Genomic DNA, 16,151 nt, shown 5'->3' on the forward strand with positions numbered 1-16,151 from the left:
GGGTGGGAGTTTTGAATACTTGTGAGGTGTATCTGATGGTGAGTACGCATGCTCTCGCGGGCGCGCACCCGTATGTCTGTGTGTGTGAGAGTGTTATAACAGTTTAGGATGTGTGGGCATTTATTTATTGCTGCGATCAAATGATGCCGCCTCCCTCGTAAATGGCACTTCAGTTTTCTCTAACGTCCTACCAATGTCTCTCCAAACCCGGATTTCTGCTCAGAACAATACGCCAACATCTTTAGTTGGAGGTGGTGACCGAAGTCTGTCTCTTGGGTTTCCCACACGACGCTGGTGGCGTTAGAATAATCACTGACAATGATTTGAATGTTGAAGACTAAAATGCTCATAATCTGCTGGAGTAAAATCATAAGTATATGAAAACTATATTTTATTACCTCTTTTTAATGGTCGCTGAAAGTGGTATGATCAGAAAAATATTTTCTGTGATAGCTGAGAGGCAGTGGGCAGTGCAACACTCTGAAAAAATAAAAAAAAAAATAAAATCCAGATTGTATTTCTACTCAATGAAAATAATTTTAATTGCGTAGGCTTGTGTGAACAGCATCAGTTGACATGTAAGTATTCTGAGTATGGCAACATGTCATATTGTAAAAAAACTACACTGAGACACCAACGTTTCAGTCACGGTACTGTATAACAATAAATTTTTTCACACAAAGTGAAAGATACAGCAAAGTTATCGTTCGGTATCAGATAATATAAACTGTGCAGGAATACACTATTTAAAATCAAGTGCTGCTCTGCTTTTGTGAAACTATCCAAGGTATGCTCACCAATAAACTAACTGGAGAACGCAAGTCACATTTGTCTTTTATTTGTTTGCGGTTTCGCGAAGTTTCAGTCTCACTCAATAAACTAGTGCGCAGAACCTCTTACGGCTGAGTTGCAGGAGTTCGTATGTAAGAAAGCACAGTATATAAATCGATAATGAAATGTCCTCCATATACTTCCAATATATTCACGATTAAAATGGAAGGTAACTATTTAACATCCAAACACTTATTATTATGAAATGTTTATTTCACTTTTGATTGTCCACATACAAAAACGATCGATATTTTCTACCAGGTTTTCAATTTTTTATCAGAATTTTGTACAAAATTGTCATATAAAACGGTTAAGTACAAACATTGCTGCTCCTGAGGGCCGAGCTGACGAAACAGCGTCCATTATTGTATTGTCGGTTGTGAAGTGCAGAGAAGCTTCCTCTTGCGTGTGTGATATGTGTGTGTGGCACTCCTCAGACCACGGTCCAATGTGACGGTGTGGAGCAAGACCGCTGCAGAAGCCTGCTGACCAGCACAGCAAGCGCCCACACGCCCACGCAACCTGTGAACACCAGTATCACTGTAACGCATACACCCAACAACAACGAGGCAGATATAGTAGGACAAGAGGGAACATTTGTTATTGACGTTCACAAAGGCAAAAACGGTGCAGTATTCGATGCAACGACTGATAGAGCAAAATTAGTAAGTGAATTACGAGGCATACAACAGCAGTGAACATTTGTTGGGTGAAAGTAGTAACGATCATTTCAGAAATGAATACTACAGACATCAAAAAAAAGTTTTGCATCACCCCGGTTCCCAGAACTCCTGAAGATAGACGTTGACTGTGGATACTGGATCACAGACACAGTCCCTTTGACTGTTCAGAGATGTCTCTAAACCCGCCGAAGACGTAAACAATCGTGCATGAGCAGCGCCTGTTAGACGGAAGGGGTCGGACAGCCGGTCAGTTCCAGTCATTTCACCAGGAAGGAGGTACACGGCTTCTGTTTTTTGTGGTTCAACCATGCCTATGCGGTCAGTACCGCGGTTCGATCGCGTCCACATTGTAACTTAGTTAAAGGAACGGCTCTCAACAAGGGAAGTGTCCAGGCCTTTCGGGATGAATCAAAGCGATGTTGTTCGAACTTAGAGGAGATACAGAGAAACAGGAATTGTCGATGATATGCCTCGCTCAGACCGTTCAAGAGCTACTACTGCAATGGATAACCGCTACCTACGGATTATGGCTCGGAGGAACCCTGACAGCAACGCCATCAAGTTGAACAATGCTTTTCGTGCAGCCACAGGACGTCGTGTTACGACTCATACTGCAATAGGCTGCCTGATGCGCAGCTGCACTCCCGACGTCCGTGGGGAGGTCCATCTTTGCAACCACAACACCATGCAGCGCGGTACAGATGGACCCAACAAAATGCCGAATGGACCGCTCAGGATTGGCATCACATTCTCTTCACCGATGAGTGTCGCATATGCCTTCCAACCCAATAATCATTGGAGACGTGTTTGGAGGCAACCTGGTCAGACTGAAAAACCATAGACACACTGTCCAGCGATTGCAGCAAGGTGGAGGTTCTCTACCGTTTTGGTGTGGCATTATGTGGGGCCGACGTCCTTCCATTGTGCTCATGGAAGGTGCCGTAACGGCTGTACTATATGTGAATGCCATCCTCCGACCGTTAATGCAACCATATCGGCAGCATATTGCCGAGGCATTCGTCTTCATGAGCTACAATTCGCGCAGCTATCGTGCACGTCTTGTCAATGACTTCCTTCCGGATAACTTCATCGCTCGACTAGAGTAGCCAGCGTGTTCTCCAGGCGTAAACGCTATCGAAGATGCCTGGGATAGATTGAAAAGGGCTGTTTATGGACGACGTGACCCACCTACCACTCTTAGGGATCTACGCCGAATCGCCGTTGAGGAGTGGGGCAATCTAGACCAACAGTGCCTTGATGAACTTGTGGATAGTATGCCACGACGTATACAGGCATGCATCAATGCAGGAGGACGTGCTACTGGGTATCAGAGGTACCAGTGTGTACAGCAATCTGGACCATCATATCTGAAGGTCTTGCTGAATGGTGGTACAACATTCAATGTTTGGTTTTCATGAGCAATAAAAATGGTGGAAATGATGTTTATATTAATCTCTATTCCAATTTTCTCCATAGGTTCCGGAACTCTCGGAACCGAGGTGATGCAAAACTTTTTTTGATGTGTGTATTTCGGCAGTAGACTTCGCGCCCATCGTAAGGATGTGCCAGTGCACCGCTGTTAAGTGCCAGATTTTACGAATGAAAAGTCTATATTGGTGTAGAGTGAATTGTTTCGGGACAAAGCAAGATTGAAATACTAAATTTAAAATTAGTCAACAGCAAGCAGGGCTCTTGCACTGACGGTTCCGTACAAACGTATAGATAGACAGTTCATGCATCCCTGGAATCGAGCATCTTGACGATTTCTGACTGTTCGATGTCGATACTGGCAGAATATCGGTCCCGACAATTTCCAAAATCTCAGAATCTCTACAGTAGTTAAGAAAGAATCCGGGTCATACAAAAAGAAGAAAGAAGAGGGCTTTAGTTTTTATATAAAGAGAGAGAAATTTAATACAGTATTTTTATTTACCTTCCAAACCATGATTACAGCTACGATTTATGTCTATTTATCTAACATGCTATTGAACGATGATCGGTGCAAAGTAAGTGGCAAAAAGATATTTTTATATGATATAGATACTACTACACGATTTTCGGAGTTGTTTCTTTACTTGTGCTGTGAAACCCCTCTTCTTAACACATGATTCTAGGCGAACAGGAAGTAAGCAAGATATTTTGATGAGTGAGTTTGAGAGTAATAAAATATGTAAACTGTCATATCATATGACTATATTAACTTAGAAGCTTATATTTATTTAACCACAAAGCTATCATAGACCTTAGTAGGTGACATAAATGGCAACTTGATCGTCTATCAATTCCTGAGATAAAGAGGTCTTAACAGGCGGTTGGACAGACAGACAGTAGGATAACGAATGACAAATAAAGAATCGTGTAATATAATTACAATTCCAAAATTTTCGGTTTTTCCCTCAGTTTCACTGTGAACCCTTGCGTCTTCCAAAATTTCATGAGTCTGGGTCAACGAGAAGTACTCTATAGGTTTTGATGAGTGAGTTTGCTACTATCAAAATATATGACATAAATGGCACTATCATTTGACTGCATTGGCTTAAAAATTAAAAATTTTTACACTGCCAAGAGACCATGGACCTTAGTATGTGATGTAAATTTGAAACTGATACGTCTAGCACATCATGAGAAAAAGTTTTTTTAACTGTCGGACAGATAGACAGGTGGACAAGAACGTGATCTTATAAGGTTTCTGTCTACACCACTGAGGTAAGAAACCCTGAAAGTGATCATATAAGAGTTCAATTTTTGCTGATTATGATACCAAATCCTAAAAATTTGTGTGATTAACTAAAATTTTATGACATGTTCAAAATGAATTACAGAAAATAACTGAAATATGTGAAATATTCAGAAAATTCAGTTCGAAAGATCTGAATATTATTTAAACAACGCCCTTGGAATTTGGAAGCATGGATCGTTGCTGAATGTAGACCAAACGCTGCGTTGACGGACATAGTAGGGACAGTAGTATGTTACAGAATATTCTTAACACATTCTACTCCAAAATTAGTGAAAATAAACACAGATTAACTTTATTTCTCGAAGATATACTTACGCTGCGGTAAAGAGCTGTCTCCAAACAGATGCCGATATCTACAGAGAACATGAACAAACGAAAACAAGTGATGCACAAACAGCACGTGGTGTAAGCAAGTTTAACTTGTTCCCTGAGCTAAAAAAAAAGTCCTATGTACCATATAAGTTAGGAGAGGGATGTGGTTACTATGCGAGCAGTATCACGCTAACTTTTAACGATGTGATTTCTCTCGCTGTCGACTGTAAGCATGTACATCTGTTAGATGTAAGCTACAATCTAAAGAAAAATAAAGCTACATAATTAAGTTCTTGTTCATTTGCAGTTACATGTCTGCAGTCTTCGAGCACATAGAAATATCTATGCCACAGAAGAATTAAAACGAAATGATCCTGTCCATCGATGAAGTCTTATATCGATCCGCATTCGTATTTTATTTTCGGCAGTAGAGGAAATACTGCAGCTCTGTCAAGCCAATCCAGATGACGTCTTTAGTCGTCTGGATCGGTTTTGTTCGCTGTTACAGAGGAAATACTGCAGCTCTATCAAGCCAATCCAGATGACGTCTTTAGTCGTCTGGATCGGTTTTGTTCGCTGTTACAACAGACAGTACGTCGAGAATACGCCCTGTTTTAGCTTACCACATACATGTAAGGTGAAAGCAGCGCATAGCACGAAGAAAGTGAGAGGATGAAATCTGATTAGGAGCCGCGGAGCTTTAGATGTTCCATTTGTTAAGGAGCGCTAATAACGTAGCATTGTGTTTCTGGCAAATTGTAGGGGAATGCGGTGACAGTTGTGATTAGTTAGACCTTTGATTTAGTGAATGGAGAATGGAAGTAATGTACAATCGGTAACAATATTTCCCACGAAGGATTCTATGTGCGATGTTTTCAACAGACTTCCAGAAACAGAGTAGGTCATCAGTTCATCAAGAATGATTTTTTACAGTAATTGTCGTGATCGATGTTAATAATTCTGGTCAGGATAACCCGGTATGGTCTTGAGTCAGTGCTGGCTAAGTACTGGGCTTGCACAAAGAAAAAGACGGCTTATTAAACTTTGTATGTCCATCCTTTACGCAGGAGGTCTCTGGGACGACGGCCGTTTGCTATCGTGAAAAAATAAAAACACCTATAGCCGTCCTTATGATTTTATTTGGTTGCTACTAGTTTCAACGTTTCATTGCGTCATCTTCAGGCTTTTTTGATGCGGTACAGGTTGATATGAATCTCATGCATAACCCACAAGTTGCCAGCATTACTGGATACGCAGATAATGTGTCAGCACTCCAACCATCAACTGCCACTTGGGAAGTGGAGTATACTAATTGCACAAAACGTAAAGTGATGACCTGACGTGAAGGCTTTCAGAGTACTTGAATAGTAGCCTCCTGTTTTCGACAAGTAGGATGTAATAAACACTGACAAACAAGCAACAGGTAGAGGATGTGGAAGTATATTGCAGAGATGAATGTGAGTGGAGAACTATCTGGTGCAATCAGGAGCTTAAACAACAAACTTATTAAAAAATTAGAGGAAATGTTGGTAATGGAGATACACTTAGAAGATGCGCACTGTGTCATAAGTAGAGTCCAATCTGAATACTGGGAGAATGTAAGGAACAGAACTTCATCTTTGTCTTGTCCATCATCTTATGGGAAGATGTATGTTGGGGTGCTGGGGAAAGAGGGAACATACCGCTGGAATAGAGTTCTGATGGAACAGGAGATAGTCTGAGAAGACGATAGCCGATACAAGCGTTCACACGTTAGACGCCGCCAACACTACGTACGGGATGAAGGGCCTCCTACCCGCAATTTAACATCGAAGACCATAGACTGCCGCTGCAGATAACCATCCGACTCGTTTCTAGACGACTTAAAGACATGTCCTAAGCCTCATTTAAGCATATATATTCTTATACGAGGAACAAATTCTGGTATTAGTTTCCTTTTACCTTTCCTCTCCAGTGCAGACAATCTTGATTCAAAATGGACTATTTAACCCTTTATTTGGAAATATTGCCCTCTAGCAACGTCAAAACCGCACACTGTTTTCTGCAATACGTTTCACGTTGTGGTCTGGATGGGCAGTGGTGCTTGTAAGAAACATTTAAGGTCTAATTTACAACGATATTCTGTCCTCTCTGGTGAAAAGTTTCTCAATAGTGTACTTATTTAGCAGGCACTGTGCAAGATTATGTGAGCATCAGTTACCAGCGGAGCATTTTCTTTTGATTTTATGATGCTCCTATTTCTTCAATAACACAAACTTCTTATGATCGGGAAAAGGAAGCCATAAGGGTAAGCTGTTATACAAATGTTTTAGAGAATTCTTACGGATTACATTGCAAATGGAATGATATCCTGTCGGAAGAGGAATTCTGGCTGTGGTTGTAGGATGGACAGTAAGTCAAGAAGAAGAAGAAGGAAACATTAGCTCCTGTGCCAGAAAATTATGTTTGATTCATATTGATATGCACAAGAGGGAAGATGTATGCATAGGCTTCGATTTTTAAGTGTGGAAAACGTGTTACTGTTCGATGGTTTGTACCAAAAAGAAATTCTTTTTAGACATTTCACATGAAATACTGCGAAATTCAATCACTTTTACAGCCATTGGAACATCATTGTAGTATTTAAGTTTTAAAACCCATGCATCTTTACAACGTAATGATACTAAATAGTAAAGTACTGTACTTTGAAATTTGTATAAATTTTTTTTCCTGACTATATAAATCTAATTTAACTAGCGTAATTTATTTCCTTACGCTATTTGTGCATGCCAAATAAAGGGTTGACAGGCCAGTTTGTGACACACAATTATAGTGACATGAAAATAGTTTAAAATCAACTCGTCGAATAGAAAATAGTACAGCCTGGGAATGAAATCTTAGAACTACTTGATGTGTTGTTATATTTAACCCTCTATGGACAGGCTCAACAGATCTCTAAGACATACTACCGAAACACTGTTGCAAATTTATAGCAACAAGCACTTCATCGCAGTTGCCACGCGTCAGAAATTTGTAACGATTCAGATGACATGCATAGGAAATGACGCTGTGCTGTGACAATGTATTGAACCACGTGCACTGTTGCGTCTTGGGAGTTCTGTATAGTGCGGACGCATTTATTTCAACGGTTGATATTTATTATTAATCATATTAAGAATGTAAGTGAACTTCTACAACATACAAGGGGAACTTAGGGTATAGGAAATTCAGTTGATGGAGAGACTTCTTAGGTTTGTAGTATACCTCAAGGGCATCCACCCATAAAACTTTTAAAGCGCACTAGCCAAAACATTCCAAGACAAAGGCTTGTAAATTTTACGCGCAGCTCATTTACCGATCAAATTTTACGCTTTGGCAGCACAGCTAAATGGCGGCGCCTTTAGCGGACTCGCTTGACGCGCAGAAGACCCAGGTTCAGTTGTAACTTTGGGTAGCTTTTTATTTTTTTATTGTTTTAAAATTACAGCAACTTTTAAATAAAGTTAATATCCTATAATATTATCACTTAAACCACAAAGAGTTTTACTTTATTTATGAAGTGACTGTTACAACTAGTTAATATAAAGTGTAAATTACAATTAATATTTGTAGATTTCCAGAATGCTGGGTTAATGACGGGAATGATATTGTGGCGAAATTCAGTTCTTTTTATGTAACTTAAGAAGATCCGTTTATATTTTAGGATATCTAGTTGGGATCTTCAGCTCGGAGTAGTCTGCGAACCCCCGACTTGATACATATTATCCTTATCTGTCGAATTACCTAGTTTTCACTAAAAACTAGGACTGAGCAACTCCGGTCATTTAAGGCCTTTACTGCGTTTTTAAATACAAGATGTGTTAAATGATAAGTATCTTGTTACAGGGGACATTCTGGGTGACGAATAACAAGCGGTTTTTCGATACATACATATATACATTATTGAAATAAACTTCTGGTCACTGGTATTCCTCGACAGCGTGGCTGGCGCAGAAGATTCTTTGCCGCCTTTCACTACTTTGACCGCGAAGATTCCAAGTGCGTCTTCAACTCTCTTGGAAAGTTACGGAGACCAGGCGGAATATCTCATGCAAATAATAAAACACACGAAACAGGACTTGTACCCTGATAAAACGTCTTACATAATAATTAAAACTTTATATTCCGAACGATTATTCTGAATAACAAAAGATGCATATAATTCTACTAATAAAGCTTGTTCGTTTATATTCAACATTGATACGAGACTTAACGTCCACTCAACGAAATTATTTTATTTCCAAACGTTGGCTTCAAAAATCTGAAAAATCGCGTACGCTCACAAACTGGTGACCATTTTCGGGTATCAGGAGCCTTTCTCAAATCATCCAAACAGAAAAAATTGGAGTAATCTATGTTAACATGCAGACTATGTTAAAAATGTACATACTATTGTCTAACTCAAGTTTTTCAGTGACCTATGACAGGACAACATACAACAGAATATCACAACTCTGACTGATTTCTACATCAAACTAATTTCAATACTCATTTAGCAAAGTTTAATAATTTCAAATGCACTTTAATGGAGGTAAGTTAGAGCCTTAATTACTATTATCACTGACATTTTGTTGGAAATTTGACCATATTATAAGCTGTAGAGAGGTTGAAAATATTCGTCGTGAATCTGAGGAATCGGTTTCTACATGGAAGAGGAGAGCAGAGTTGTTAGCCTATTGTACATACAAACAGGCAGATGGTCAGAAAGTGTCAAGACCCTCAAGGAAGCAATTGACCAATGGTCCTTTCCTGCTGAAGTACGGTATATACAGTTGTACCCATCCTTCTTCCTTTGGAAACACAAACTAACGTGCCAGTTCGGTCTTGACTTCGCAGAGAATGGAGGGTTCTGTGACGTAAAATACTATCGTAATTTTTAAAATATTGTTAGTTAAAATGTTAAGAATGGTTTAGCGAATGCATCAGAATCTGCAGATGAAATCAGTCAACATTCTTTATACAGTGAAATGTCGAAGGTGAGGTCAAAAAATGAGGTCGTATATTACGTAAGCTTTCTCGCTGAAAATAGTTTATTGACATCGATATATTCAATGTCAGTTGCTCCTGAAGGAATTTGCGAACAGATTCTGGAGATGCTGGCCGAAATAATAATCCTGTCTGACGATTAACTTACTCATGAAAATGAAAACTGTGGCTGGGAACCTTTGGAAAAAGGGGAAGACGATAGCTGATCAGATGGACAAGAACAAAAAAAGGGGGGCAGAGGGGGGGAAACAGAACATCTTTCTTTGCATTGCAAAATTCAAGTTGTTAGTACTGCACAGACTCGCCCACCTAGGAACTACAAATAACTACAAAAAAGGGTGTTGCCAGTTAAAAACGAAGGAATATTTACCCCTATGCGAAGAAGCAATAAAAGAAAGGAGGAAACAATCTGATAAGTATGCACCAATCAACTCCTGGACAAGCGATTGATTTGTTGAAGCCCGAGAGAACTTTCAACAAGTGAATACTCGAAATTTTCAACAGTGGGGTTTAGCAGCAGGACAAGAATTTATAGCTTTTGAATTTAAAGCTTCTGACAGCTGGGTTCATAAATTCAAAAATAAGAATGGGAGTCTGTCAACGAAAATAGACAAAGTAGCTTAGAAAATAAAGGAACAGCGACGGTCGAAGAAACCTTTGCTCCTTCTGACACATTTCGAATCCAGACGATTAAACTGATAATGAATGTCAACAAAGATTTTGTTATCAACACTGACTAGACAGGCAGATTATTGCACAGTTTTTACAGATTCATTTTGCTCTCTATTTTTGCGATTCTCTTACAAAATACTTCAATTTCGACTGTTTCTCTTTCCAGGGTGTTAGTATCAGTTGGTGGGCAACAGACTCTGGGTGAAAAAGTAAGCAAAACAATTTTTGTCAGAAGGCATGACATTAATGAAGTGACACATTCATATACCACTCAGTAGCTCTCACTCTCTCTGGAAAAGTCCTAACTCAAGTATTTGTTTGTTTACAAGAAGCAACAGGTAACTTTAGCCTACGAGCTCAAAAAACCGTAGATGAATTAGCGCAAAAATATAAAAAAGGAATAATAACGTCTTCGAAATCTTGGAAGCTAACGACAGGACTATGTATTGACTTTCTTGATCTTTGTTTAAGGTCTTACGTGGAAAAAGGACAGTTTCTGTTTATTGATGACTCTTTACGTACACAGCCGGCCGCGGTGGTCTAGCGGTTCTAGGCGCGCAGTCCGGAACCGCGCGACTGCTACGGTCGCAGGTTCGAATCCTGCCTCGGGCATGGATGTGTGTGATGTCCTTAGGTTAGTTAGGTTTAAGTAGTTCTAAGTTCTAGGGGACTGATGACCACAGTAGTTAAGTCCCATAGTGCTCAGAGCCATTTGAACCATTTTTTCTTTACGTACAAGCAAAGTCTGAATTATGTAACAAAATATTTCAGAATGGCAAGAAATCACCGACACGTGCAATTAAAGTGATTCCTCCAAAATGTACTCCTCTTGATCAATCTTGTAACGTCTATTTTACATCCAGGTAAAGAATCGAATAAAACTTATACACTCCGCAGCTCGTGGTCGTGCGGTAGCGTTCTCGCTTCCCGCGCCTGGGTTCCCGGGTTCGATTCCCGGCGGGGTCAGGGATTTTCTCTGCCTCATGATGACTGGGTGTTGTGTAATGTCCTTAGGTTAGTTAGGTTTAAGTAGTTCTAAGTTCTAGGGGACTGATGACCATATATGTTAAGTCCCATAGTGCTCAGAGCCATTTGAACCATTTTTGAAAGCGTATACAAAATTGCTCTAGAGGAATAAATTCCCTGAAGCCTATAAAAATACAGTCAATAGGTGCATAATCATCTGTCATCGCCAATTTATAAATGAAATGGTGTGGTATGCCATGTACGCTTCGAGGCTGTCTGACGATAGAGAAAGTTTCGTGAATGTTACCGGAGTATGTTTTCCAAAAAATCTTTTGAAAAAGGTTATTCCTGTAAACAATCGTCCTTCATGAATTGTGTAACACGTCAAAATATTTTTTGTGCTCAGTTCTGTATGGTAATTATCATTCTGGCACTTCTACGTAAAATGCGAAATTGACAAATAAAGACGATATTGTAAAAAAAATTAATGCAAATAAAATTCTACCCAAAATTTTGTTACCGTGTTAATTAAAGCTTTAACTTACTTCAATTAAAATGCCTTTCAGATTAACCAACGTTTTAAAAAGAAAATCTTAGCTGTCATTCACATTTTATGGGATTAGCTATAAGAGTCTTTTCGTAAGTCAAATACAACTCTTAATGATTTAACTGATAATATTTACGTCATTAACTTTATTGAAAAGTTGTTATAATTTTGAAAGAATTGAAAAACAAAATAAAAGTTTCCCGAAGGTAAGATCGAACCTGGATAGGCCGCTGGCAAGCGAGTCCGCTAAAGATACTATGGTGCGTAATTTGACCGGTACATGAGCTACCGGTAAAACTTTAGAGACATTTTTCTCTGAATCTTCTGCCTAGTACGGTTTACAACTTTTATGGTTGGACACCCATGAGGTATACTATTAACTTGCAAAGTCTCATCTCGAACCGAATTTCCGAGAGGGCACACTCTTTCTGGAAAAGCCCTGCCTCAAGTATTTGTCTGTTTACAGAAAGTAACAGGTAACTTTGGCTTCCGAGTTAATAAAACAACAGTAAATGAATATGCGCAAAAATATAAAAGAGACGTAATAACGTCTTCGAAATCCAGGAAGCTTACGAGCATATTCTTTTTTTTAAATTTTATAAATTTTTCGGCGTACGTCTTTTTAAGAAAACTTGTTTCTGTACACAACTAAACCTATAGACTTGTATGGATAGCAGAGGAATGTACTCGCTCATGTAATAGGCATAGCAGACGAAATTACAGCGGTTGTCAGATTACCTCCTCTTGTGGAAGTGATCGTGATTTTTATGCGCCTAAAATAAGGATGATACAGTTAATAATACTGAAGATGGAAAAGTTTAGCTTTTATCTCTGCTTTCGTACGCGGGGGTTGTAAAGGGTGACACAGAAATCGGTAACATTTCCATAATCCAGTAAAACTAGAAGTGATGAAGGAAAGCAATTGTATTCATAATTATTGAAACCATACAACTTTGCCATTTACGAAAGATTGATGTCATTTGTCACTTTTTAAAAGTTACGTTCTTTAGATAGTATCCTTCTGTACGAATATATTCTGAAATCTATTAAGATTCCTCATTGACCGCTGCAACATCTCAGCAGGGACACTGTGAATTGTATGCCGAATTCTCTGTTTCAACTCATCCAGTGATCGTTAGATCACACGGTTGTCAAACCGTCCTGGCACATATGCCATCGACCGTGGTGCAGTGTGTGATGTCGCTGCGTCTTGTTGAAACCAGGCTTCTTGAACGTTTGGAAAGTTGTTTAATGCAGGTGTAACGAAAGTTCGTAACATCTCCACGTAACGATCGGCATTGACAGTTATTGTGTTGCGCTGTTCATTTGCGAAGAAATACGGTCCGATAATCCCATGTGATGAAACACCACACCATACTGTCACTTTACTAGCGTGTAAAGGGTGCTCATGAACATCATTAGGATTTGTGTTTGCTCAGTAACGGTAGATGTGTTTATTTACATAACCTGTGAGATGAAAATGTGCTTTATCTGACATCCACAAATTGTTTAGAAATTCATCGTCATAGTTTATTTTTGTTGCCATTTGTTGAGAGGCTCCTAATCGTAACCGGTAATCGTTGTCCTTCAATGTTGCAACATCGCTAGTTTTTACGTATGAAAGTTTAAATCAAGATGAAGAATTCTATAAACACTCTCCCGGGACATTCCAACCACTGCTGCTTGCTTACTAGTTGAAAGCCGTGGGCTCCGTGAGACAGACTCGCGTACAACATCAGTGTTCACTGGAGAACGCTCACTTCTTGGTCGTCCTGTTGGTTTCTTCTTGAGGCCAGATCCAGTCTCTTCAAAGTTATTAATCCAACATTTTATCGCGTGTTTCTACGGAACGGCATCATGATGCTCTAAATTACAAAAGCGTCGAAACTCCCTCTGCACCGCTACCAAACTATCAGAGTTTTTATAAAACATTTTTTTGGCCAACGCACGCTGTTTTCCGTTCCACTGTTCCATGATTACTGAAATGGTTGAGTGTTTACTCGCTAACTGTCACGAACCCTCAGTGCTGCCACCTGCTCATGGCTGCAACTACTCACTTCAAACATTCCCGTGCTTCTATGTCACTCTTTCTACAACGGCATATTTAAAAAGCGACCAATGCGTAAGTGCTTTCTTCAATTTTCAGAGTCGCGTGTTTCACCAACACAAAGTTGGAGAAGCGCCCTTCATAGTGTATCACGAAGGAATAGCGTGAACGCTCACTGCCGTGTGATTTATCTGTTAGACGTACCTGACGTGAGGTCAGCACGTAGTGCGTGTGTCCGGCTTACTATGGAGGCCCGGAAATTGGAACAGCAAAGTGTAGTGCGATTCCTGACTGCGGAAGAAGTGTCAGGAAGTGAAATCCGTGTCCAAATGTCTTATTGTATGGCGGAAACAGCAGATTACGTGAGCGCGGAATAAACGATTTCGAGAAGATCGGTTGCCACTGAAAGACAGCAGTCGGCCAGGACAAGCTCATCGCCTCATTTCTGCGGTGGATGCTGCTGTCAGAACTGTGGAAGACATTAGGACATATCGGGCCTCTGTTAGGGTACCGCTACCACTGTGACACAGCATTTAGGTTCCCCACAACCTGACAACGGGCCAGAAGCTGATCAGAATGTCGACATCACCACAGCTCCTGGAACGGTATCGTGATGAAAACTTTTCCTGTTCCATATTAGCGCGAGAGATGATATGGTGTCATCAATTTGAGCAGGAGAGCGAGCATCAGAGACAACAATTGAAGCACCCGCAAAATCCAAACCCATGCACACCAACACAAGGAAAGTCACGATGACCTTTCCTTTGACTGCAAGGGCCTCATGCTCTTTGGCTTTCTGGAACACGACGCCGCAATTAACGCATAGCAGTAGGAGAGGTGCGGAGGGAGGGGGGGACCGACACTTTGCAGAAGCTGAAACGTGTCATCAATTACAAACGCCCAGAAATGCTGACGGACTTCATTCAGGGAATACCCGCCCACATGTTGTTAAAGTTGTTTCGACTACGTTGCAGAAGTTTCTCTGGGAAGGCCTTACATAGCTTCTAAACAGTTCTGATTTCTCCCAAGTGATTTACATATTTTTGGAACCGTGACGAAAGACGTTCGTGGCGTAGATCTGCTTCGGAGTAAAAGATGACCGCCTGTGTACAATCACAGTTACGTAGGCAACAGCAAACATTATTAAATGACGGAAATGACCGTCTTGTCTCATAGTGGGATAAATGTATTAATAGTTTCGACGATTACTTGAGTCCCCCTATCCCGTTTTGAGGGCCCTTATACAGATCCTAACTAACGTGATTACTTTTCGTAAATAAACAGTGTTGGCAGAGTGAGTATAGTAATATATCTCAAGCGGAATATGTACAGGCAATTTGTATCACCACTTTTAACACAATGAACTCAGAAATGGATAGTAAGCCACACAAGTTATGAAATCGGATATATGTTTGAGTGTTCCAAATATTCTCCTAAATGACTACATCGATTTCAACAAACTTGGAACACTTAATGGTTGCTGTCTGGAAAGAACGAATGAGGGAGTAAGAACCACCTCCCTATCAAATGGTTGATGTTGTGGGCGCAAATAGCCGGACTAAATTCATCCAGTATTTGAGACTGAGAGTACTTAGTGACTTGCAACAGAATATTACACGTAATTTCAAATCCCCAAGTATTATTTCTCGCTGGAATCCAACGCGATATGATGAAAGGAAAAAAAAAAGAAAAAAAGATTATCGCTTTCGCTGTGCAGTGAAATTATGCCGCATCATGCATGACATTTTAATTTACTGCTTCATTATTACTATCTCTCTTCACAGTATAATTCGCGGGCATTATACACTGGATGTACCTGCAAAATTATATGACTGTACAACACACTGTTCAGGAGATATGACGCCATAAACACATATATGTTTAAAAACGAAATTGCAAGCTGAAACATGTGTACGAATGATGAGTGAAATGAGTTATATGTTATGTGTGACAAGTGTGAATATGGGCAAAGCCAGGGGTAAAAAGCTCCTCCTAAACCCATCGATAGATTTCAACCAAACTTGGTACACATATTACGATGTGGAAATACACATGAGTACTGTGGGTGTAAGAACCATCAACCTCCTACTGGGGTGGGGAGGGAAGGGATTCGAGGAAATGGACGGACTGGGGCGGAGGAGATGAGAGATGGGCAGAAAAGGTGTAGGAGGAGAAGGAGCAGGAGGCTGAGAGGAAGAGGGGTTAAGAGGAGATGGATGGAGGTATGAGGAGTGAAAAGATGGGTCAGAAGAGGAGGAAGGAGGAAATGGACAGAGGAAAGAAAGAGGAGTACAGAATGAAATGTTGGAGGAAATGGGTAGAAAGTTGGAAATGGGCAGCGAAAGAGGA

General features: G+C 40.1%; 1 protein-coding gene across 2 annotated transcripts in view; it reads right to left on the reverse strand.

The window, feature by feature from the left end:
- Window positions 1-1,023: 1,023 nt before the first annotated feature.
- The window catches only part of LOC124777382 (suppressor of lurcher protein 1-like), a 726,507-nt gene continuing 711,379 nt past the window's right edge, over window positions 1,024-16,151 (reverse strand). For both annotated transcript variants that reach the window (XM_047252770.1, XM_047252771.1), the window contains exon 13: window positions 1,024-1,353. In XM_047252770.1, coding sequence (XP_047108726.1) covers window positions 1,265-1,353 — 89 coding nt within the window. In that variant the 3' untranslated portion in view covers window positions 1,024-1,264. The remainder of the gene's footprint in view (window positions 1,354-16,151) is intronic.

This window comes from Schistocerca piceifrons, chromosome 2, assembly GCF_021461385.2.
Source record: "Schistocerca piceifrons isolate TAMUIC-IGC-003096 chromosome 2, iqSchPice1.1, whole genome shotgun sequence".
Classification (NCBI taxonomy): Eukaryota; Metazoa; Arthropoda; class Insecta; order Orthoptera; family Acrididae; genus Schistocerca; species Schistocerca piceifrons.